The 26,982-nt window shown below is 43.3% G+C and overlaps 1 protein-coding gene across 1 annotated transcript in view; it reads left to right on the top strand.

Annotated features, from left to right (window-relative positions):
* Positions 1-23,323, top strand: part of LOC148534771 (transmembrane 9 superfamily member 2-like) — a 108,250-nt gene extending 84,927 nt beyond the window's left edge. Inside the window, exons 15-17 of the mRNA XM_088465785.1 lie at positions 1,607-1,718; positions 6,778-6,949; positions 22,506-23,323. Of these exons, the coding sequence (XP_088321911.1) occupies positions 1,607-1,718; positions 6,778-6,949; positions 22,506-22,573 (352 nt within the window). The 3' untranslated portion in view covers positions 22,574-23,323. The remainder of the gene's footprint in view (positions 1-1,606; positions 1,719-6,777; positions 6,950-22,505) is intronic.
* Positions 23,324-26,982: the final 3,659 nt, after the last annotated feature.

Raw genomic sequence — 26,982 nt, forward strand, 5'->3', positions numbered from 1 at the left:
AATAAGCGGCCCCCTAGCTGTTGTAGAACTACACATCACAGCATGCCCTGCCATAGTTTTGCTGTTTGTCCATGCTAGAACTTTGCAAGGCATGCTGGGATTTGTAGTTCAACAACAGCTGTAGGGCTGCTTATTGCCCACCCCTGCCCTAGTTGATAGCCGGATCGGACGTCATATCGGACACACCGGCCAGTACGTACCTGCTATGTCGCTGACTATGCGCGCTCCCGCCTGTAGTCAGTGACATCGCACGTCAGACCGGAACGCTGTTGTTCCTTCGTTGCCGATATCGGCAAGTGTATATGCGATGCCGGCACTCGCCAGCTACACGCAACATCGGACTGACACATCGCTAAGTGTGTACCCAGCTTTACACTAGACTAAACAATATATTCTTAATCTTCGCACATTGGCCAAGGTCTGTATTGCAAGAGCTTGGATGGCTACTACAGGACCTGAGTTTCAAATGTGGATTGCTCTAGTAAATACAACAATATCCCATGAAAAACATTTATATATTTCTTGGAAAGCTGAATCCAAGTACGACAGGATTTGGCAGAGATGGTTACAATCTAAATGCGCCAGAATGCCGTGGAATCAAGCCGAGCTGCCAGGAGTATAGCTTAGTGTTGTATATGTTATACTACAACTGATATTTAGGGATGCAGTCATATTGCCGGCTGACGGGATGCCGGGCGTCTGTATATCGACGCCCCTATGCCGACGCCGGAATCCCTAAAGAGAACAGTATACTGATGTCGGCATCTCAGACTGCTGGAATCCCGATCATCCAGACTGGTAAGTAACTGCTCTTTCCCCGGGGAAGGGGGGGGGCTTAGGTTTAGGCATTATGGTTAGGCATCACCAAGGGGAGGTTAGGGTTAGGCACCACCAAGGGAGGATTGGGGTGGGGGAGGTTAGTGTACTTACCGCTGTCGGGGTTCAGCGCCATGCGGGCTTCCAATGTCTGGATTTCAGCCGCCAGCATATCATTCCGATTATTTATCTACTGTAGTTATATGCCTTTTTACTGCATTTAGTAAATTGAAGATAATACAGTCTTATGGTCTGCTGTTTGAGAACAGCATTATGGGGAATGTTTTATTAATACTTTGTACAAGATTATATTTTTCTTAATCTGCGCTGAAGTTACTATTGTTTTGTATGTTTGTTTGTGTAATATAATCTGTCTAGTACCATTGTATGTGTTCTGCAAATTACATATATGGTAAACTTGATATGTATTTAATAGTATGATGGCTACATTCTATGTTTGAGCTGCAAGATGCTTTGTATTTAATCTTATCTTGTATGTTTTGGACTTTAGCTTTTTGTTTTTGTTCATTCAAATTTTAATAATACAATAAATAATTTTTAATTGAAAAAAATTAAAGAAAATCAATGATGTTTAAATGAATTTATTCCAGTTCCCTTTTTCTGTCATCATACAGTTTTGCCCTTCATAATAAGCACGTTATATATTATGAGAGTTTGTGTCTGTCTGCTACATGATACGTCAACTATATGAACATTCTGACGTATTTTCTAGTCATTACCTTGTTACACATTCTTTTGTGTGTTTCACTTCATGTATTTTGTTTTGTAGGTCTCATCAAATGTACTATATGTTCGGTTTCCTGTTTCTGGTATTCATAATTCTCCTGATAACTTGTTCAGAAGCTACCATCTTGCTTTGTTACTTCCATCTATGTGCAGAGGTACTTATACACTTAGCTCGTCTTATACTGTGTTTTGTGTATTGGTGAATTCACACTCAAAGCACAACAAGGGCTCTGGATTAAGGATATCTAATGTTTCCAAGGTGCCTGCAGAGTGTGTGGGGTTTTTTCCCTTTCAATACTTTTTTTTTTTTCTTTAAATATGCATGTAAAATTACCATTTGTCTTTCTCATATGCTTAACGCTGGCCTGTTTACACACTATGCAGGGAGCCATTTTATTCCTAAAACCAATATATAACCTATCAAGTCATAGGAACTAATACAATATGGCGGTGTGAGGAAATAATTCCAAGTGGATATATTATGCTCAGGCTTGCCAACTTTCTGGCTGCCCCATCGGGAGGGAGCAGCCAGATTGGTATAAAAGGGGGCGTGGCCATCGTGAGGAGGCGGGGCTGCCAGCTGATGCACGTTTGTGGGCGGAGAGGGGGGCATGGCCACGCGATCGCGTCATTTTGCCCCCACTACACAATGCCAATATTACAGGCATTGTAAAGCAGGGGGTGGAGCCAAAATGACGCGATTCGGCGTGAATCGCGTCACGGCCCCCCTCGCTGCGAGAGTTTCTAAGGTAAGTGCGGGGGGGTTAAGAAGGGTGGGCGGCAGCCGGGAGGATTGCCTGCCTTCCCGGGAGGTCGGGAGCGGCACACGATTTTCGGAAGGCTCCCGACCAAATCGGGAGGGTAGGCAAGTATGATTATGCTTAGTGTTCAGTGCAGAATATGGCTTCATGTACTGTGTGAGAGTGACTGTTTGATTTGCATAAAAAAACAAACCAACAGAGTTATAGTAGTTTGTGCCTCCATATAATTGGCTTGTATATGATACAATTTTGCTAATCATACAAGTTAATTTCACACTGTGGAGTCTGTGTTTATATATTACATCCAGATTATTCATGTGCATATGTTACAAGCATCAAAAACAGTAATATAACCTACAGAGACGATGATAATATGATCTATCATACTTTATTATCCATGCAGTTTTGACCTGCTCCGAAACAACTAATGTAAAAAAAATATCTAAGTTGCCATTTTTAAAAAGTCCTATATTCTCATGACCACATAAGTGGGAAGCATTTATAGTAGATGGATAGAGACACAAAGTATGGCTCATGCATGCAGTGGAAATGTTAGGACTCATTCCACTGGAAAGACAGTGTATCACCTCACTTTTCTGATATTGGAAATCCGGGTTTGCAGTTGTTATAATACGTAGTTTGGTCACATTCTATAATATAACAATTACTAATCTGGAGTATGTAGCCCTGGCATGAAGCACATTTAGGACATGCTCAGTACATGGTTAGCGTGGTTATGTATGTATGTTGATAGCATAATATCACTGATATATATATATATATATATATTATATATATATATACTTATTTATTTATTATCAGTATGTATGTATGTATATACATACATACATACACCTCTCTCTAGAAACAAGACAGCACTCCTGAAAGAAAATTCTTCAAATGTGCGGTGCCTGGTTTATACAAACTTCATATATGCACTCACTTTTTTTTTTTTTGCAACAAAGAGCCAACACTCACGTTTAGTAGATATATTGTGATGGTCACATATAAATAATACAGCATCCAATAGTCAGCAACAGCAGCCCGCTGCTTCACAATAAATCTACTAAACGTGATTGGCTCTTTGTCACTTTTTTGTTCCAAAAAGTGAGTGTGTATAGTAGGGGTGTGTGTATATATATTTATTATTATTATTATTATTATTATAGATGAGTGGTGGTGTTTGTTTTTTAATTGGAATTAATGAAATTTCAAAAAAGTTACCTGTAGTGGTAATTGTACATGTTAGTCATAGCCTCATTAGGGATTAGAGGTGCAAAATGATATAAAATAAACTTGATGGGGTAGGGCACAATGACGAGACAGACTCGTGTACACATTCATAATTGTACAAAGAAAGGGGATTGCTATTATAAAGGAAAAGTAGAGACTCACACATAGAATGTGAAAAGTACAGTAGGTGTGTGGACCAAAGTCAGGGGTGGGAAAGGCATGCTGCTTACATTGGATTCTGTGCAGGAAGCTCATTCACCCTTGGTATACCGGCAGTATAGCTACTCATTAACCTTTTCCCAGCCTGGGTTTTGCCTTTAATAAAATTGCTATTTTAAAAATAACAGAAAATATTAACTTTTGATAAATTGCCACTTTATAAATAAACCCTTCTAGTCTTGACGGTATGCAGTACTGTGCAAAGAAAAGGTGCCCACAATCTGTTTGGCAAAACAGAACAGCTGGGTCAGTGACCACTTGTGGATGATTACACTGATCTGTTCAGAAGCTAGGCCAACAAGAATTTATACTTTTCACTTCCTTGTTGCACTATATCCCCCAGAGTTCATTGTTAAACCTTTTATTCCATATTAGCTGATCAAATTCAATCCTTTCAGATTTTCATTGTGTACAAGAACTCGTACATGCTTTACGTTGGGTACTCTGGTAACGTGACTATATTGACCAAATTGCTCCTTCAAATGTAAATAAAGAATCCTTTTATTAAACATTTAATAAGATAAATAGATCAGGGAAATCAACACTGATATAATATAGAAAACATTAAGGGAATATTTTTACTAAGCATTAGTTTTAAAACGGACTGCTATAGATGGCGTGTTTGTGTCTAAAATGTGTATTTACTATGTCGGTTTTCAATGTCAATTCACTCATTACATAATATAGTAAGTAAGCAGCTGCTTCCAGATGGAAAAGCTGATGTACTCAGAATAAACACCTATGTATGCTGAAGTGCCAAATGTCATGGGATAAGTAGTATGTAGTTGTAATGGTAGGTGGTGTCACCATACTATGACGTCTTGGAAAAGCCCAGACCGACATCTTGTGAGTCAGTTTGAACACCGGCTAGGCTACTCATGGCAAGGGCGACGTGAATTACAGTTTGAACGGGGCATGACAGTGGGTGCCCAACTACCGGAACATTCCATTTCCAAAGTTGTGTGGACATTCAGCATTCCTAGATCTACCAACAGGTCAGTTCAGCGTTCTTTTAGCTTCCATGGAATATGGGAGCAGAAGAAACATCAGAGTGCCTCTGTAAACACTACAACACCGGACACCGCACCTCATCTGGGCTTGTGACATAACTAATTGGACCCTGGAGGACTGGTAACACGTGAGTGGTCACGATTCCAGTTGTTTCTGGCTGATGGCAGCGTTCGGGTGTGACGCAGACCCCATGAGACCACAGACCCAGTTGTCAACAAGGCACCGTGCAGATATTATGGTGGTTCCATAATAGTGTGGGATGTGTTCAGTGGGATGGCTTGAGTCTGCTGGTCCTCCTGTCAATGACCAGTAACCGCTACTTTACATTGCTTGATGACCATTTGCAGCCCGTCATGGACTCCATGTACCCCCACAATGATGGAATATTCCACCAGGATAATGAACTGTCCCAAGTTGTCTAGAATTTGATTGAGGAGCATTCTGGAGAGTTCTGACTAATTATGTGGCCACCAAGTTCACCACCACATCCCATAAATGCTCAATTGGGTTCATGTCAGGCGAAGTCCATTCACACCCAAGATCCTACAAATATCAGGAACCTGTGCAAAGCTATCCAGATGGCATTGGTCAACATCTCTCCAGAGATCTGCCATCCACTTGTGGAATCTTTGCCACTTTGAGTTGCTGCACTAGAGGGGTCCTACACGGTACTAGGCATCTATACCATGACTTTTGGCACTTGAGTGTATTTACGTACTAGTATTTTTCTGTTCTAACCCCGAACACCCATCTCCTCTCACCCATCCCTATCCTATACATGTTTTTTTTTCCCCGTTACAAATGATAATGAGACATGTAACATAATACAAACAGATGTTACAAGGCTTTATTCAAAAGCATAAACAGAATACATCATGCTGCAAAAAACACATAAAATCAGTAAGAAAAAAACCCACAGTAAATCACATCTAAAAAAAAATTCTATTCCGTATAATATGCCCCATTGCTTACCATACAAGTGCAAGGGACTGGTCTGGGTAAAATGTTTTTCCAGTTGCCTCATCTCTGCCAGTTCTAGGGGTCTGCTAGAGCAGCCAAATCATGCACCTGATGATTGAGGGGGTGGGGGGTTTGGGAGGCACGTCAGCAACAGTCACACTGCACCTTTTGGGGCAGTTAGATCATGCCTGTTTAATAGGGGGAGTCTGGAGCACGGTATGCAGTCGGAAAGCCGGCGGACCTAATCCCGACAGCCGGCTTCCCGACTGTCCTATCCCGGCAAGGGTCTAAAGATAGGCGGCGATATGCTGAAGCCTGTCATTAGACATACGCCGGGAGCCCGACGCCCAGCATCCCGATCGAAGGGATGCCGGGTGCCGAGCGCAGATAGCCACGGGGTGGGTTAGGTTTAGGCAGCGGGGAAGGGGGGTTAGGGTTAGGCACCCCTAAGGGAGGGTTAGGGAGTAGAATTAGGTTAGCTAATACTTACCTGAGGATGATCGGGATTTCCACTGCTGCTGGGATGCTGGTGTCGGGATTCCAAATCATACCGATTCCTTGGAGCACATCTGTACCTGGCTGCGTGCGGCTGTTGGCAGTTCTCGTCGGCAGCCACGGTTGTGAAAGTGGGCTGGGCAGGCGGCATGTCATTGTGCAGTGGTTGGAGGCAGTGGGCCAGCCAGAATTGCCTCTCAGGCTGTACCTCGCCCACCTCTCACCTAATGAACATGGGCAAATGGCATTCAGGTGTAAAATCTGGATGTACTTAAGTGAAGCCCAATTATCCTCAAATACTGAAATGAAAAGGTTTTTTTAGTACATTTCTGGCAACAGACTTGTATGTTATTTCCCAAGTGCCACCATAACATGTAATCACTACAGTTTTAAACTGTCACTACACTGGTATATTTGGTAATTGTAATGTGCCTATTTTCTCTGTATCATTTTTATATTACATCAAAGATGGATTCATATTACATTTGCTAAATAATGCTCTATTCAATTTCTGTATTTTTCCACTTTCTGGCAGGATTACCATTGGTGGTGGAGGTCTTTCCTAACGAGCGGATTCACTGCTGTTTATCTTTTTATCTATGCAGTTCATTATTTCTTCTCAAAGCTTAAAATAACAGGAACTGCCAGCACCATTTTGTACTTTGGGTACACGATGATAATGGTTCTAATTTTTTTCCTGTTTACAGGTAAGTAGTAATTATAAAACCAATTCTCAGAACTGCTCATCTTGTTTTGTGTTTCGTTTGATCTTATTCCTGGTTATAAAATAAGCTGATGAGGGACAACCAAATGTGTTTCCCTCTCAAAATGTAGTTAGTGTGGTTTAACTATTTTGCTGCCAGTCAATGTAGGATTTCGGTCAATGCCTATCCCACACTTAAGATGACATCAATATACTTCATGGATACCCGATTGTATTTAGAGTCATGGGGAAATTGATCTCATGGATATTACACAATGCCCTTCCCGTGACAAACTAGAAGCACTGACATGAACACTGGTTTTTCCCTGCATGAAAAGATGATCTGGCGATGGTAAAATACAGAAAGTTTCTGCCGCAATGTGTCTATTGCAAAGTGCATGCAATTACTGTACATGTCTTGATGTAGGCTAGGGTGCTTATTAACAAATCAGTAAGGCGAGATGTACTAAGGGGATGCAATCGGGAAACCGGCTGTCTTAATCCCGACAGCCGGCTTCCCGACTGCTTTATCCCGGCGAGGGTTAAATGACAGGCGTCTATCTAGACGCCTGTCATTTTCCCCACTCCGGGCGCCCTGAGCGGACAGCCGCGGGGGTGGGAGGGTTAGGTTTATGGCACCCGGGGGGGACTTAGGGTTAGGCACCCCCTCGGGGACTTAGTTTTAGTCAGCGGGGAAGGGGGGGGGCTTAGGATTAGGCACTTGCAGGGGGGATTAGGTTTAGGCACTTGGGGGGGAGGTTAGGGTTAGGCACCCCTAAGGAGGGTTAGGTTAGTTTTTACTTACCTCACGAAGTTCGGGGTTTCCAGCGTTGTCGAGCTTCTGCTGCCAGGATCTCTGCTTCTGTCGGCCTGCCGCTGCCTGGATTCGAACTGCCGGCCAGAGGGCCGGCGGTATTTCATACCAATCCCGTACTAAGCCTTGAAAAGTGATAAAGTACCAACCAATCAGCTTCTAACTGCCATTTTTCAAAAACCACCTGTAAAATGATAGGAGATGATTGGTTAGTACTTTCACTCTCTCCACTAATACCCCTTTCAGACATCTCGAGAATCCCGGGAATTTGGCCTGCCTCGGCCAAATTCCCGGGTACCCGAGTCTGTCTGAAAGGTGCCTACCCGGGAACATGTTCCCAGGTAGCCGCCCCTGCAATCGACCAGGGTTTTTCCCTGAAATTACCCTGCTTCTGTCTGCATGGTGCTACCCGGGAATTTACTACTCCCGGGCAGCACCAAGCAGCTTTTGCATGTAGCTGACAGCGCAGAGCGTCCTATAGGACGCTCAGCGCTGCTGCTTTGAGCTGACAGCGCAGGGCGTCCTATAGGAGGCTGTGCCACAGAGGCCGCCCGCACTGCTGCTGGACCACCAGGGAATTAAAATAAATGTTAAAAAAATTATAATTAAAAAAAAAAAAAACTGCATTGCGATTGGCTGGCTTTTGGCTGGGAGGAGCAGACGGCAGAGAAGAGGCAGGTAAGAAGGAAAACCCTGCTCTTGTCTGAAAGGGGTCTACCTGGGAATTTCCCAGGTAGACACTGTAGTGTGAAAGGGGGGGTCTCGACCAAATACCCGGGAATTTGCACAGGAGAAATTCCCGGGTCTGAGCAGGAAATTTCCCGGGTTGTATGTCTGAAAGGGGTATTATTCACTTTTCAAGGCTTAGTACATCTACCCCAACATATCTACAGTATACCCATTTTTTTTTTGTTTTACATATACACTTATTGGAAGATTGATATGTATTTGGGGCCTTAATAAATACGTGCAGAACAGGTATAAACTCGGTAGGAGGAAAAATAATTTAATGTTAGACAAGTATGCATGCACTGCTTTTCTGTTAGCTTACATCATGGGTCTTCAACCATGGCCCTCCAGCTGCTGTGGAACTACACATCCCAGCATGCCTTGCCGCCGTTTTGATATAACAGCATGCTAAAACTGTGGCAGGCATCCTGGGATCTGTAGATCCATAGCAGCTGGAGGGCCAAGGTTGAAGACCACTAGCTTACATGTTCCCAGTTGCACACCTATGGAGGTGCAGACAGTAGAAACTAGCATCCCCAGGGTGTCACATCTTTCCCTATCAAGTAACAAATGCGGGTAGGGAAATCCATCTTCTGCACTTAGAAGCGCTATGGCAGGTCACTTTGTGCAGACTAGGGGGTCTATGCACTAAGCCTTGGGGAGAGAGTGACTAATCCGCTCCTAACTGTCACTTTACAGGCTGTATTTGAAAATGACAGGAGGTGATTGGTACTTTTTCTGTCCACTTTCTCTCTCCAAGGCTTAGTACATAGACCTGTAGAAGAGAAAATATACATAATGCTGAAGAAACTGCAGTTTCAAGGTGGATTTCCACATCATAGAGCCCAAGCAATTCCCCAAATAACCAAAGCTCCCTCTTCCTAGGCCTCCTTAGGGGCACTTACAAAAGTATTGCTCTAGCCGTAGTTGTCAGGAGAGCCATATGGCTTCGCTAACTGGTGACAGGCCCACAATCAAAGAATCTTTTTACCATACTTCTGTTTGCTGCCAATTTTCTGTTTGGGGGAAACCTGGGCCCAAGAGTCTAGACATGGATGCTCACCTCACTGCTAAAGAAAAATGAGCTTTCAACATTCTTAACCAAGAACAGAAAATAGAATTCTACTTTATACTCCGAGGGAATCTCATGATGAAACCTGGAGTCCCATCTTCTCAAATGAATTGGAGACCTTACATAACAGTTTTCACACTTTTTGGAAGAAGTATCATCTCCTGTTAAGTTGACGCAGAGTGGCACTGGCTTCTATTCCAAGCTTTTCCTTATGAAAAAAAAATAAATCAGTGGGCTTGACAAAAGTTCTCACTATGAGGCAGCGCAATAAATTTCCACAAGACATTTACGCATGGAGTTACGCATGGAGTTAGTACAGTCAATAAGGAGGCTTGCTTGTATCAATAAACCTACAGGATGTGTAGTTCCTTTATTCTCTTGTAGTTCAATATTTTCAGATTCTTTTGTTTTTGGCTACATTTGTACAGTTAACGTGTCTCACGTTTGGAATGTCCACTTCTCTAAGAACCTTAACCAAAGTGCCGGTAGTTCTTTTTAGCTGCGCTCAGAAAAATAAAGAATAATGGTATGATCTTATTTGTATTACATTCATGTAATCTTGATGCATTAAACATCAACAGACACAGAACAACCTAGGCGATGAAGTTCCTGCTGGAACATGTTCGTAACATCAATACTGTACAGCGAAAAGTTATCTGGTTACTTCTCAACAGCTACAGTTCTTGGGGGTATGGATAGACCTGGTCTTTGTCAGGGAAATGGCTTGTCAAAATTCAGCATGTAGCTCATCAACTTCAGTCTCAAATGCTGCCTGTAAGGAATTGTCTCTGCATCCTAGAAATGTTATTAACCCTATAGGCATTCTTTCCTAAGCAAGGTTGCAATGCATAATTGTAAACTGGACCTACTCAATTAGTAGGTTTGCAGTTCAGCTTCTCTAGACCAAGTAATTAGACTAAATATTTCAAGGTAAACCCTTTAATGATGGCAGGATCCAAGACTAAATGATTATGGCGTTGTCCCTCAAGAACCAGAATGTGGTTCAGGTGCACCATTGGTGTTGCTTGAATTTATTTGTAATACATTTTTTATTTTTTTTTTAGCAGAATTTGACCTTGTATCAAGCCTTTTATGTCTTTTTGGGATTTTAATCTCCTACTAGATGCTCTTGATGTCGAAACCCTATTTGCCTTTGCAAGATGTCTCCCTCAATTGGCTTGCACCAAATATGGTGTTTCTAGTAGCAATCACATCTGTTCATTGAGTGGGAAAACTACACGCTCTGTGGTGTATGGAGCCTTTTTTTGAACATTATATATGGACTGTGTGGTGTTGCAAACTAACCAGTCTTTTTAACCTAAGGTATTTTATATTTTTCGTATCAAGCAAGAGATTTAACTTTTTTCTGTTCTTTTTTTTTTTTTTTTTGTTATTGGTTGGCTGCAGACAATTATATACCCCAGATCTTATCAATGCAATTTCCATTTATCTGTGTAGAACAAAGAAATTTAGGAACTTTTCGTCCTTCCTGTAGTGCGAAGGGAACCCACGCAGGTTATCAGACGCGGGTTTGCTGTTTGGTGCACCTGCAGATATAATCTACTGCAAGCGTCGGACCACGTGACAGGGAGCACACTCATTGGGGCAGGACAAAGTGTGGCAGCAGCAGTACTAGTGGGCCAGCAGCCAAGTTGCCACCCAGTTTTCATGATCTCATATTTGTGAGCCTAACAAAGGCGTTCCTTTAAATTAGGGGTGTGCACCGTCCACTTTTCATGTTTTGTCTCTGGATTGGTTTTGTCAAAACCACCCTTCTGTGGTTTGTGTTTTGGATCTGTATTTTTTTGGGGAAAAAAGCATAAAAACAGCTAAAATCACAGAAATTTTTTTTTTGTGTTCCTATGCTATTATTAACCTCCAATAACATTAATTTCCACTCATTTCCAGTCTATTCTGAACACCTCACAATATTGTTTTTAGGCCAAAAGGTTGCACCGAGGTAGCTGGATGACTATGCTAAGCGACACAAGTGGGCGGCACAAACACGTGGCCCATCTAGGAGTGACACTGCAGTGGCAGACAGGATGGCAGTTTGAAAAACTAGGCCCCAAACGGTACATAATGCAAAGAAAAAAAAAAGAGGTGCAAGATGGAATTGTCCTTGGGCCCTCCCACCTTCCCTTATGTTGTATAAACAGGACATGCACACTTTAACAAACCAGTCATTTCAGCGCCAGGGTCTGCCACATGTGGCTGAAATGATTGGTTTGTTTTGGCCCCCACAAAACAAGCTGGCAATTTTTCTGTCTCTGCATAAACTGGCTCTACGGAAGCAAGATGTCCTCATCCTCATCCACTGATTCCTCACCCTCTTCAGTGTTGTGTACATCCTCATCCTCACAGAGTATTAATTTGTCCCCGCTGAAATCCACCACCACAGGTCCCTCTGTACTTTCTGGAGGCTGGTCTACCTGAAAGAATTGATAATTCATTTTGATGAACATCATCTTCTCAACATTTTGTGGAAGCAACCTCCTACGCCTTTCGCTGACAAGGTTCCCGGCTGCATTAAAAACTTTTGGAGTACACACTGGAGGAGGGGGGCAACTTAGGTAAAATAGAGCCAGTTTGTACAGGGGCCACCAAATTGCCTATTTTTCCTGCCAGTACAGGTACGGACTGTCTGACATGCCTACTTGGATGCTGTCTCCGATGTAATCCTCCACCATTCTGTCAATGGTGACAGTATCATATGCAGTGACAGTAGACATGTCAGAAATTGTTGGCAGGTCCTTCAGTCCGGACCAGATGTCCAAACTTGGTCCTGCCTGCCCTGCATCACCACTAGCGGGTTACTTAGGATATCTAAGTTGTTTCCTGGCGCCCCCAGTTGCTGGAGAAAATGAAGGGGCTGTTGATGTGTCACGTTCCGCTTCAGCTGACAGTGTTTTCACCAGCAGGTCTTTGCACCTCTGCAGGCTTGTGTCCGCCAGAAAGATAGACACCACATAGGCTTTAAAACTAGGATCGAGCACGGTGGCCAAAATGTAGTGGTCTGATTTCAACAGATTGACCACCATCGAATCCTGGCAAAGCGAATGAAGGGCTTCATCCACAAGTCCCACATGCCGAGTGGAATCGCTCCGTCTTAGCTCCTCCTTCACTTTCTCCAGCTGCTTCTGCAAAAGCCTGATGAGGGGAATGACCTGACTCAAGCTGGCAGTGTCTGAACTGACTTCACATGTGGCAAGTTCGAAGGGCTTGAGAACGTTCCACTGCACGGAAATCATTCTCCGCCGCGCTTGAGTCAGGTCACCGCTGATATTAGCAACTGTGTTGCGTGTGTATAAGCAGAATAGTGATCCATGCTGAATCGGGCTCAGTGTCAGTCACCACCAGTGTCACTCACAGCAGGCAGTGGCGGCGCTCACATGGTGCCAGAACTCCAGTCCAGGCAATCTGCTCAGTGAGTCAATGGCACAGGGATCATTGCTTACCTCCACAGGTGGTCAGGCGCGTCTGTTGAGGGGGATAGCTGGCATGGTGCTGCGCAGTTTGACCTCTGATGTCTTGCCCACACAGCCTGCCTGCTGGGTTGGGGCAGCGCGCTCTGAACAAAGTGCTCAGTGCTGGCTGGCGCAGTTCAATCCCATAAATCCCTGTATATTTTACCTAAAATACCAGGATCCTGCCAATCCTGGGATTTTCCTCCCTATTAGTAATCAAATGCTAGATGATGTCCTTAAATTGTCACAAGATTTTTCATTTACTTGAAGCAAGACTGTCCCTTCTGGCAATAGGGTTACGCAGTGCATCGGTCTCATGGTGTCGGAAAAATGACAGGTGTCTAGACAGGCGCCTGTCATTTAACCCTCACCGGGATAAAGCAGTCGGGAAGCCGGCTGTCGGGCTTACGTCAGCCGGCTTCCCGATTGCATCCCCTGATAAAGGGTTAATGGTTTGATTTGCTTGATAACATTTTGAAAAGGGAAAGCCCTGGTGGTTAGTATTAATTTGTGATTTACAGCCTTTCCTTCATACTGGCCTGTCATGGACAACAATAGGAAGATTCCCTTTTTTCCTTACCAAGTATCACCTGCAATGTTTATACAGGAGGGTGTTTATCTAAAAGCAAGCAAGGTAGTTGGACTGCTTTAGTTGCTGTGACTACTGGTTCTTGTTTGGAAGCACAGTAAATATTTGCCTACGCAGCCAATTTTGTGTTTGGAGCAGGCGCTATAAAAAACTGCTGGCTGTCTTCTACAGTAGAGGAAAGCCCACTTCATGGGAAATGTCAATTAATTAATTCCAATCTGCTGTGAAATTCAGCGAGGCAGTTGTCTGCAAGTGTATGTTTTCACTTGCCTAATGTATGTTTAGACAGATCCAACCTTAAGTTACTCTAATTTAGTGCTCTTTCTGCCAATGTTTCAAATTGAGTTGGATACATTTACAGAATTTGCTTTTATTACTGGCAATGTGAGTAGAATAGTTTACTGCATTTGCAAGTTTATCCTGAACTGCAGCACTTAAAAGAATTTGCTGTGATTTTAAAATTGTTCTCTCTCTCGCTATATACATTGTATTACTCTGTGATTGACACCTATGAGAGTAAAGGTTTATAAGTATATATGCAAGGAAATATTGTGTTTTGTAACTGATGTTCTAATCAGAGCGTTATGGTTGCAAAAAGACTTGCCATAGAGCAAGACAGCCATATAATTACTGTATAGCTCATTATACTTGGGAACTTAATTTAAAACCATTTATTTTATTTATAAACCGTACAGTAAATTCTTGATCTGGCTTTACCATATTCCATCAAACATATGTAAAGCTCAGTGCTCCTGTTGCCATGTGCTTCAAAGGTCTCATTTCATAAAATGTCAAATAAAATAAATGTCTATACTTGCTATAGTGCTGGTGGTTCCAGTACGCAAATAAGGAGAGAAGCACATAACACTGCATTTGGATAGTTTTAGAAAGTATTTCTTGTACCTTTTGAAGGTGTCTATATTAAACACTGCATTTTTTAAGCACTTAAGTATTTGAGCTTTTAAAGAAATCTGTACAGTGTATTTTTTTTTTCTCTTTATGTGTGCACACTTTGGGGTCATTCCAATTACACATGTTTTTTCACGTGTGTAAGTAAGTGCTATATGCCACACTTAAGGTACCGCCAGACTCATGGATTTTTCTTTGCATCTCCATATGGCTGCGTACAGAAATCCACAAATCTGGAGTTCAGATATAGTTGACACAAACACAATTTTAATAATTGTTGATCACAGGGAAATTAATGATATTAATAATCCATGAACAATTAGAATATTATACAGAATATTGATTAATACCAAATCTAAAAACCATGCTGGAAATCAATATTGGTTGTGTCCCACTGTTTTGTGTTATTTCAATATAGTTATCCCTTAAGATCAAATATTAGTGTTTCATGCAAATGAATGTCTAGTACACATATTGGCACAATGAATGCTGCCAACAAGACAACACAGTAATAAAAAAACAAATAAATATGTTCCATCAAATATCCAGTCCAAGCAATTCACCGTATTCAAATGTTTTGTAGCCAGTTCTCAGAAACTCCACTGTTCCAAAGCTGACGTGTTATTGTGTTCAACGGCTTCACTTACATCATCCATGTGGATTCCTTACATATTGTTTTCACACTCCTTACAAACAGTTTGTCATCCCCTATCAGCTGCTCTCACTGACTTGTGATGATTGTGCTGTCACCTTGAATATAATCGCACGAGACTAATATATATATAATATAATCTATATCTTGTATGGTCTGCACAAAAATGATTGGAGAAGGACAAAAAAAGTGTTTTTTAATTGTAGATGACAAGAAAACTAATTTTATGGGGTGCATGGAGCAACTTCATAGTCTCTATCCCAGTGGCATTTTTGAGAACTTATCTCTGGGATTTAATTGTCTTTTCCACATTCTGATTAATGTAATGGAAGACCACTTTCTTTTATTTAGTACACTCAAAATTTACCTTTTAAATCATTTCCATGCACATTCATGCGCTGCTATTAAGGTTGATGGCTATTAATGACATCTTAATGGTTCCATTGCTGCCAGTGCTGTGACTGGGGATAGCGTTCTTATAATGTGCCCCTTATTGTAAAGCATAACCTCATTTCTTGATTCATAAAGGTGACTAGTAGTATCTGTAATAGTTTTACATTGTATTTGTCTTATGACATGTTTTTTCAAATAGTAGAACTTGTCTTTAGTATATAACGCAAAAGTGCTAAGTTCAGAGGGAAAAACTTACCTAAAAGCCTCCCACTGCTAGTTTCTGCCATTGGGAGCCATGTGGGGGATGAGGCTTATGGATGTGATCACTTATTGAGTAGTTATTGTCTGGTGATCTACAGAAATCATTGACTCACCCCAATCACCACCACCACATTCTGGTTTCAATAAACTGAGGGTCACCCAAATTTGAAAGTGGGGAGTGCCTCTTTCAAATAAGAACTCCTTTAGTGGTTATCATCTGGTGATCACCAGACAGTAACACCCTGCACATCAGATATACTAGTAGAGCAGGGAAGGGGTGGGCATTGGAAGTGCCCAATCTTCTCCACCTGGCACCTATATTCTCAGATGCCATTGTTTGAAAGAGGAGAGTCCTCTCTTTCAGGCAGTGTGCCCCTTTAGTGGTTCTTACCTGGTGGGTGATCACCAGAATAACAGGCTTTACTACAGAAAGCTTTAAGGGGGAGATTTATAAAAGCTTGGCGAGCGATAAAGTACTAACCAATTAGCTCCTAACGGACATATGACAGTTAGGAGCTGATTGGTGTTTTATCTCTTTCCAAGCTTTGATAAATAACCCACCAAGTCCAGAGATGGGGAGGTTCTAATACCCACATATTCCTTGGCTTCAATAAACTCTTGGGTGCCTTCATTTGATGTTTGTTTGCTTCATTTAGTTCACTATCTTAGAAATTAAATATATATTGTGACAGTCAGATTAGGGGTCCCTCTCCTGGGTAGAGGTCTCCTTCCTTACACACACACACAGCAGCAGGGAAGCAGCACACCAGTCTGGATGCGAGTACAAGCTGGTCGGCGCCAGTCTTTATTGTACAGTGTCAGAAATAACATAAAGAAAACATAAACATAAATCCTAGCCCTGTCGGGGCACTAACTTCACAGGTGGTTCCCTCACTACCAGAACCTGGCAGGGCCTAATGCCCTCACCAGCAACAAAGGCACAGCACAACACTCACAGTTAGGTTTTCAAGTGTCTCTGAGCAAACTCCCTGCCTGCTCTCCCAGGTGAGACACTCAGCCCTAAACACACTAGGCTTATATTGGCCACTCTCAGGTGGAAACCCTAACAAGCCTGTTACCAGGCTGCGAGAACCAAAACCTGAAGTGGCCGTGGGTGGAGCCCTCCCTCTCCTCTCACCCACAACCCCCAGGTCCCAAACCGGCTTTTCAAAAAGCCGAAACTCAAGCCTGCTACACTGTAGACTTTCTCCTGGGGGTTTAAAACACATAAGACAGGAATCTGGGACAAATGTACCTGCCACAGACCACTTTACCAGTGATCCTATCACATATCCCCCCCCCCCCTTTGTTTCGACCTGTGGGGCGGAACAACTGAAGCCCCAAAACAATGAACGCGTGACAACGCGTCAGCATTGGCCAGCTGGCTTCCTGGCCTGTGTTCCACTGAAAATTTAAAAGTTTGTAACGCCAAGAACCATCTCGTAATTCTCGTATTACTGTCCTTATTTTCGGACATCCACTTCAAAGGGGCATGGTCAGTGATCAATTTGAACTTTCTTCGAACCAAGTAGTACCTGAGAGCCTCTAGTGCCCACTTTATGGCCAACGCCTCCTCCACTGTGGCATAGTTTCATGTACATTCAACTTTCTACTTAGATAGAAAATAGGGTGTTCCTCACCCTCCTTGTTCTGGGACAGGACCGCTCCTATACCTACTTCTGATGCATCGGTTTGTACTATGAATTCCCTTTCAAAATTAGGAGTCATCAGGACTGGTTGGGAACACAACGCTACTTTCAACTCCTGAAAAGCTTTCTCTGCCTCAGGACTCCATTCTACCATGACTGTTTGTTTGCCTTTGGTCAGGGCAGTCAGTGGGACTGCCATGGTGGCAAAGTTGGGTATAAACCTCCTGTAGTACCCCGTAATTCCCAAGAAGGCTCTCACCTGCTTCTTCTTCAGTGGCCGTGGCCAGTTTTGTATGGCATCAACTTCATTGAGCTGAGGCTTTATTAGGCCTCTGCCAATGGTGTATCCCAGATATTTTACTTCCTCCATGCTTAGACAACACTTTTTTGGGTTGGCCGTCAAACCTGCCTTATAGATGGAGTCCAACACTGCTTGTACCCTGGGTAAGTGAGACTGCCAATCAGGACTATGAATGACCACGTCATCCAGATAAGCAGCCGCATACCGTCTATGGGGCCTTAGAATCCTGTCCATCATTCTTTGGAAGGTAGCAGGTGCCCCATGTAGCCCGAAGGGCAACATCTTGTACTGAAACAAGCCCTCTGGCGCTGAAAAGCTGTCTTTTGTTTGGCGCTATCGGTTAACGGTACTTGCCAATACCCTTTGGTTAGGTCAAGAGTGGTTAAATACCTTGCCGTCCCTAGTCTCTCAATCAGTTCATCCACTCTTGGCATCGGGTAGGCATCGAATTTTGAAACACTGTTCAACTTTCGGAAGTCATTGCAGAAACGCACACTCCCGTCGGGCTTTGGAATCAACACAATGGGACTTGACCATTCACTATGTGATTCTTCAATAACCCCTAACTCTAGCATATTTTTAATTTCATTCGACACCGATTCTCTTTGTGCTTCTGGTAACCTATAGGGCCTTAGATTAACTTTAACCCCTGGGTCAGTGATTATGTCATGTTTAATGACCGAGGTTTTCCCAGGTACGTCAGAGAACAGCACCCTATTTCTGATCAGAAACTCCTTGACCTCTTGTTGTTGAATTGCCGACAGGGTTTTTGCCACTGTCACTTCGGGAACTAAGGGCCCTGGATTTACTGGAGGGGCTCGGACGGCCGACAGTACCGTTCTATCTTTCCAGGGCTTTAACAGATTTATATGGTATATCTGTTCCGGCTTTCTTTTCCCCGGCTGGTAAACTTTGTAATTGACCTGTCCCACTCTTTCTAAGATTTCAAAGGGCCCTTGCCATTTAGCCAAAAGTTTTTTTTCCAGAGTGGGAACCAACACTAACACTCTGTCCCCAGGAGCAAAGCTGCGTAACCGGGCATTGCGGTTGTATACCCTCTGCTGTGCCTGTTGAGCCTGTTCCAGGTGCTCTCTCACTATCAACACTACCTCAGCAATTCTCTCCTGCATTTGAGAAACATACTCAATCACCGTTTTGTAAGGACTAGACTGCCCCTCCCATGTCACTTTGGCAATGTCTAATAACCCCCTTGGGTGTCTCCCATACAACAAGTCGAAGGGTGAAAACCCGGTGGAAGACTGGGGAACCTCTCTTATGGCCAACAATAAATGCGGCAATAAGTAATCCCAATCCCTACCATCCTTGTCGACCACTTTCCTAAGCATGTGTTTTACTGTCTTGTTAAACCTCTCGACCAGCCCATCGGTTTGGGGGTGATAAACCGAAGTTCTTAACTGTTCAATTTTGAACAGGCGGCATAACTCTTTCATGACTTTTGACATAAACGGTGTACCCTGGTCAGTTAGTATCTCCTTGGGTATACCCAGCCTGCTAAAGACATGAACTAGCTCTCTGGCAATGGTCTTGGTTGACATATTGCGCAACGGGATCGCTTCCGGGTACCTGGTAGCGTAATCCATTATGACCAGAATATACTGGTGTCCCCTGGCAGACTTCATTAAGGGTCCAACCAAATCCATCGCTATTCTTTCAAACGGCACCTCTATAATAGGCAATGGAACTAGTGGACCCTTAAAATGTGGCCTGGGGGCATGATACTGACACTCAGGGCAGGATGCGCAAAAGTCAGATACCTCTTTATGAAGCCCGGGCCAGAAAAACCTCTGCATTATTCGCTCAGTGGTTTTCTCTACCCCTAGATGGCCTGCCGTTATATGACCATGGGCCAGATCCAACACTGTTCTTCTGTAGGCTTTGGGAACTATTAGTTGTTCCACAATATCTTCCCCCTTCTTAGTCACCTGATATAACAAATCCTGACACATTGCCAAAGGACTATCAGGGTCTACAGGTTTACCATCAACTACTTTTACATTCTCCCTGGCTTTTACCAAAGTAGGGTCATTCAACTGCTCCACGGCAAAGACCTCTCTTCTGACCTCTAAATCAGGCAGACGATCACCTGGCCCAACAACACTTCCCACCTCAATGGGAGGCACATCAGTTGGCGGGCCACCGTCACGCTCCGCATTCTCTAGATCGCCAATCATAGTAGAAAAAGGGAATAACTCTGCCTCAGAAGAAACTCCCTCCTCCACTACATTGACAACCTTCTCAAATGGATCGGGGTTGTTCACCTCTGGAACAAAACGGCTTTCCCACAACTTCCAGAAGTGAGCAAAGTCTCTCCCCAATATTGCATCGTACACCAGACCATGCACCAAACCCACAGAAACTATAGCAGAGCCACATGGTGTCTCGATGTTCACCTCGGCCGTAACATAATATTGAGTATCCCCATGTATGCAGGTCACACCAACAGTTTTCCCCTTACGCCTCAAGGGGTTCACCAGCTCAGCTTTTATAAGTGTCACCAAGCTACCAGAGTCTAACAGTGCCTCTACTCGGTTGCCATCTACAGTGAGTACACACATGTGCTTATCAGTCTCAGCCTGCCGGTCAGCCGTACAGGCTGTCTGTGCAAAGAAAGACCCCCTGCGGTAGACATGAGCAGTATCACATTGCATAGGTTCAGTTGTAAGTGAACAATTAGCGGCAATATGGCCGAAGCCACCACATCGGAAACACTGAGTCATATTAATGTCTAGTCGTTTACGGGGCAAGAACCTTCCTGGCCTGGCAGGCCTGTCTCCAGGTTCTACACCCTCAGTCTTGGGTACATTCCACTGCCCAGCACCCTTCTTCCCTGGAACAGTCTTACCAGTGTCTGTGGGAGTTCGCCGGTGCGCCATCGGGGCTCGGTGGGGCATACTCATCAGCTCCTCAGCCGCCACGTACCTCTCCACCAGCTCGACCAACTGGTCCGCGGACTTAGGGTCTGCATGGCTCACCCACTTGCGCAGAGTCACAGGTAATGATCGCAGGTACCGGTCCATCACGACCCTTTCCATGATCTGTGGTCCTGTCAGCGTCTCGGGCTGTAGCCATTTTGAGGACAGATGGACGAGGTCATGCATCTGTGAACGTGGAGGCTTGTCCCTATGGAACTCCCAGCGGTGGACCCGTTGGGCACGAACAAAGGTGGTGACTCCCAAGCGAGTTAGGATCTCCTGTTTTAGTTTTTTATAGTCCTTGGCATCAGCCAGGCATAAGTCGAAATAGGCCTTTTGTGGCTCCCCAGACAAAAAAGGTGCCACCAGACTTGCCCACTGCTCCTTGGGCCAACTCTCCCTTTCGGCCGTTCTTTCAAACGCGGTGAGATAGGCCTCCACAACATCATCTTTTGGAGGAAGTGACTGGCTCGTACGGAGTGAGTGGGGGTGGGAGGACCAGTAGTAACCTCTTTGGGCCGGGCGACCAGGTGCTGTACCACCTCTCTTATGGCCTGGCTGTTTTCCGCTAAGGCCTGGCGGGTTTCCTCAATGGCGACCTGTTGAAGTCTGTTAGTCTCCTGCTGAGCTGCTGTAGGTAGCTTGGAGCAAGGCCTTAATAATGTCCTCCATTTTGTCCTGGGGTGTAGGTTGGAAGCTGAACCTTGCCTCTCTGAGCATTGGCTGACGCCTCCTCTATGGGACTCCAAGGACACAGCGTTATTTCCACACTCACAAATTGGGTGTCTGTCCCTTTAATTTTTAAACGGAAAGTTTTCCTCTTGCTGCAACTTCAGTGTGTGTGGTTGCCCGCATTCTCCACCATATTGTGACAGTCAGATTAGGGGTCCCTCTCCTGGGTAGAGGTCTCCTTCCTTACACACAGCAGCAGGGAAGCAGCACACCAGTCTGGATGCGAGTACAAGCTGGTCGGCGCCAGTCTTTATTGTACAGTGTCAGAAATAACATAAAGAAAACATAAACATAAATCCTAGCCCTGTCGGGGCACTAACTTCACAGGTGGTTCCCTCACTACCAGAACCTGGCAGGGCCTAATGCCCTCACCAGCAACAAAGGCACAGCACAACACTCACAGTTAGGTTTTCAAGTGTCTCTGAGCAAACTCCCTGCCTGCTCTCCCAGGTGAGACACTCAGCCCTAAACACACTAGGCTTATATTGGCCACTCTCAGGTGGAAACCCTAACAAGCCTGTTACCAGGCTGCGAGAACCAAAACCTGGAGTGGCCGTGGGTGGAGCCCTCCCTCTACTCTCACCCACAACCCCCAGGTCCCAAACCGGCTTTTCAAAAAGCCGAAACTCAAGCCTGCTACACTGCAGACTTTCTCCTGGGGGTTTAAAACACATAAGACAGGAATCTGGGACAAATGTACCTGCCACAGACCACTTTACCAGTGATCCTATCACAATATATTTAAAGTATATAAAGTATATTTTGCGCGGGTACTGCATGATAAAAAAAAAATACTTTTATTGATGATCAATGTGACCGGTCTAAAATAGGCTCAGTATAGGGGTTAGAGAAGCCTCAGAAGCAAAGTGGTTAAACATGCTCTGGTATAATTCAGAAATACATATTGATTTTGTGACTATTTATAAGATGCCTTTTAGTATTATCTCAGTGTTCATTAGTTAGTGTGGATCCTTAGATAAAGCTAAATATCTGTGTTTTTTTTTTTTTTTATGTATATATATATTTTCATAGAAGTTATTTAATTATTTTATATTATAGGTACCATTGGATTCTTTGCATGCTACTGGTTTGTGAGGAAGATTTACAGTGTTGTGAAGGTGGATTAACCAAGAATTCTGCAGAGTTGACGCACAAGCGGATTACAACATTTGTCTAATGAGCAGATGCTAACATTTAAAGACTTGCAATTGTGGCACAAAACAGACTTTCTGCTGAGATGATGAGAACCTCGGGAGACTGTTTACAACATTCCGTCGTGTGTGCCGCCCCCACCCCACCCCTCTTTTAAGCCGGTTTTTAAACAATTGTACATAAACAAGTGTGCTACAAGATGTTGTTAAGCAGATTCATTCAGCAATGACTGGGTATTTCCTATTCTGCCCATGACCAGTGAGTAAAGTCATGGCAGACCATGATGTTGTTTGATATCCCATTATGCTATAAGGCAGTGTATAATTTTGCTACTGTGCCTTCCAGATATTCTTATTCGTCAGAGGTTTATTTGTGCAAATGTTCATTAAATTGTCCATCCATACTGTATTCCTGAAAGGTTGTAATAATTTTTTTTTTTTTTATTTAAAATGAACTGTACATTTTATTTCTTATATTTTAACACATTATAGGAAACATGCACTAGCTGCTCAGAGAGTAATTGTTTGGCTCTATTGTATTAATCAGCAAGAGTTTCACCTGTATATAGTAAAAAAAAGTGTTGCTTTCATACACTTCTAAATCACTCTGGCAAATCTAGGTACTGGGCACCAGGATATCTAGACATAACAAACCAAAACTTGTGGCATGTATTTCCTGCCTTGCCTATGTCTTATTTTGTGCAATAAAAGTGTGAATACCATAAACATTTGTTTCGTATTGTAATTTATTGGGGAATTGTTATAGCCAGTTATACCCACTGAAGGATAGTTCAATCTTCTCCCCTCTGAGTGCATTTCTGGATGTCCGGTATCTGCATATTGGCACAGGCAATTCAGATCACTTTCATGTTTTACATATATTTTTTATTTGTATGACTGCAAGTATTATGCACTTGTATTATAACAGTGTTTGTATTTTAGCCAGAAAGGTGAAACATAAAAATGTATGAATATCTTTCGGATGGTTTATTTTATCAGAGCCACTGTCTAAATATTTGCTATGTTGAGTTACCTTGTACAAATGCTCTTATGAGGTGCATACCTATACAATATTTTAAATCTATGCAATCTAATAGAAAAGACTTTCCAGAAATGTAACTAAGTGTGATAATTTTGCTTCGGAACAGAGAATTGCAATGCTACACATCTGAATGTGTGGACCTTTTGAAATGTCATACCTAAGTAAATCTCTACCGTGCAAATATATATAAATATATAGAATGCAGCATCTGATCTTACAAGCTGAAGACAGGCTGGCTACCAAGGGATCAATTCTGCTAGCTACGGGAACCAATCTGGTTGTAACTTTCAAACAAATGTTAGCCTGGATTATAGGCGGTGACCTGTGAATGCATACGCCCTGCATATTTATAAAGCACTACACTAGACGGTAGGCTGGAATGGATTCAGAACAGCTCTGAACATTCCTTTTACCTAAAGCACAGTGCTGGGACATACACATGGAGATTACAGCATCCAGGAGCAACATAGATCCTGAGACCACCTCAAACAGCTGAAAGATACTCAAATTAAGCCCTTGGGTTAGTGGTGTTTTCATATGATCCAGCTTTATAGAAGATTTGTTAACTTAGTGATAGTTTTTATTCTGTTTTCAGGTTTTCAGTATTTTTAGGGTGCCTAAGGAAAAAGGAGGCAGCAGGACACAACGGCATAAAGTCTGTGCAGTTTTATTGTGCTGACTATGAAGGGGTCTTTTGTATCATGTACAGTTCTGAGATTAAGGGGTACATTTTGAGATTCTGAGATTAAGGGGTGATGTTGCCCATAGCAACCAATCAGATTCTACTTCTCATTTATCTAGCACCTAGAAGATAATACCTGGAGTCTGATAGGTTGCTATGGGCAACATCACTTCTTAATAGAACTCCCATTTTAGTAAATTCACCCCTAAGGATTCAGTCTCCAGAACAGTTTAAAATACATATAACCTGGATGAATGAGTATTATCACTAATATGCCGTTAAAAGAGCAATATCTAAGACAAGTATGGATATAGAAGATAAATGTATCAAAAGTCCATTATTTGGCACAAAAACCACAGATCCTTCAGTAAACAGCATTAATAAGGTGCTTTATTGTTGGAAATGTTTTCCTCCACCATAAGGGTGGGTCTGTAAGCAAGATGGCATAGGATCAGACTTAACTACCATTACCCTGTGGGATCACAAGCAGGCGTAACTAACACACATTAGATTATAAAGTATGTCACTCAGATCCAGAATGGCTTATACTGGTGGTGAATTGTGCTACATGCCGGGGAGCGCACCCCTTCATATAGATAGCCCAGTGGTTCTCAAACTCTGCCCTCAGGACCCCACACAGTGAACATTATCCAGGTCACCCAGCAGGTGCACAGGTATAGTCGTTACTCACTGACACATTTGAAAAGATCCACAGGTGGAGCTAATTATTTCACTTGTGATTCTGTGAGGAGACCTGGAAAACGAGACCTGTTTGGGGTCCTGAGGACCTAGTTTGAGAACCTGTAAGATGGCTAATGGTACAGGCTCGCAGGTAGAAAACAATATTTTGGAAATGAGAGCATTATTGAAAGCCGACTGATGGATTCCCGACTGTCTAATCCCGGCAAGGGCTAAATGATAGGCGTAGAAATCCTGACACCTGTCATTTTACCTACGCCGGGAGCCCGACGCCCATCCTACCGATCGTATGTAAGCCGGGTGCGGACAGTGGCGGGGGGTGGAGGGTTAGGTTAGGGGGCTCCCAGGGGGGACTTAGGGTTAGGCTAGGGGAAGGGGGGGGTTAGGCACCCCCCCTGGGAGATTTAGGTTTAGGCAGCGGAGAGGGGGTGGGGTTAGGATTAGGCACTTAGAGGGGGGATTACGGTTAGGCACTGGGGGGGGGGTTAGGTTTAGGCACCCTTAAGAGAGGGTTAGGGGGGAGGTTAGTTTATACTTACCTTAGTGCAGTCTGGATTTTCACCCATGTCGGGCTGCTGCTGTCGGGATTTGAACCGCCAGCGGTAAGTGATACCGAACCCATTCTAACAGTTACAGGCGAATATCTCTGTATTCTTAAAGAACAGTGGTGGCTTTCAAAGATCACGTCAGAAGCAAAACCTTGGTGGTGGAAGTGGCAAGATTGATATATTGGGCAGAAGGAAACCTAAAGTCCCTTTCAGCATTCCATGTTGAAGGCTAGAGAATGCCTGGGTCTGCTCTATGCGCTGATGGCAAATAGTGCCAGGGGAAGGGTCCCTACATCATTAATTCTTTCAGCTACAGATTCCCAAGGGAACATGATGACCACAAATCAAAATGCTAAAGTATCCTGATTCTACTCTGAACACATTCCAAAGACAGGATAAGTGGACACGTTGTCGGGGGTCATGGAGATATCAGATAGCCTATGCCTCATTTCCATTTCCTTTCATCCCCCACATGCTGAGAAAGCTCAGAAAAGAGAGAGTGGAAGTTATATGTTAGCCATGGCATCCATGGTTCCTGGTAGCCTGTGAGATGCTTTGGCCTTACTGCTTTGACCAGATTTATAGCTTTGGGGTCCAGTTTTTCACCCTAATATACAACAATTGCATTTAAGTGCATTGAGATTGAGCTCAGAGTTAAAGGAGTATCAGAATTAGTATAAAGAAAATCTCTTCAACAGTATATTACAGAGTTTGGAAGAAATTTTAATACAAGATGTAAATCCAAAATAAGTCCAACTATGGCAGAGGTTCCCAAACGCGGTCCTCAAGGCTCCCCAACAGTTCAGGTTTTAGAGATATCCATGGTTGAGCAGAGGTGGTTAAATCAAATTGACTGAGGTACTAATTATATCACCTGTGCTCAACCAAGGATATCTCTAAAACCAGAACTGTTGGGGAGCCTTGAGGACTGTGATTGGGAACCTCTGAACTATGGCAACCGTTCCACGCATACTGTACATAATTTTTTACAGAATAGACACCATAAATGTCTTTTTGTCCACACTCAAAGTACAATTGCAAACCTTGAATATTTTATTGGAGTCTATATTGTGCTTAATTCATTAAGCGGTAAAGAGGATTCACCCCTCTATTAAATCCTTTGTGGCCCCATGGGGTGGCAATCTACTGTAGTGCTAAATAGGCTCTAACAGACCAATTTGAACAAATTCAGGAAATTAGACTATTCTCCATACTTGTTAAATTGTTCACATGATTTATTATGCAACTGTTCTCTTACCGGTTTATGTATTTTGTTCATATTTACCTGCCTTTTGTAAAACCTTAAAGAAAAAGTGTTCCATGTGGCAATGACCTCTACCTGAAGGACTGGAGAGTTTTATAGGCACTATGTTGCAAAGAATCCTTTTTTTAAAAAAAAATCTACGTTTTGGAG

Source organism: Taudactylus pleione, unplaced genomic scaffold (assembly GCF_031769625.1).
Source record: "Taudactylus pleione unplaced genomic scaffold, aTauple2 ptg000064l, whole genome shotgun sequence".
In the NCBI taxonomy this organism is placed as follows: Eukaryota; Metazoa; Chordata; class Amphibia; order Anura; family Myobatrachidae; genus Taudactylus; species Taudactylus pleione.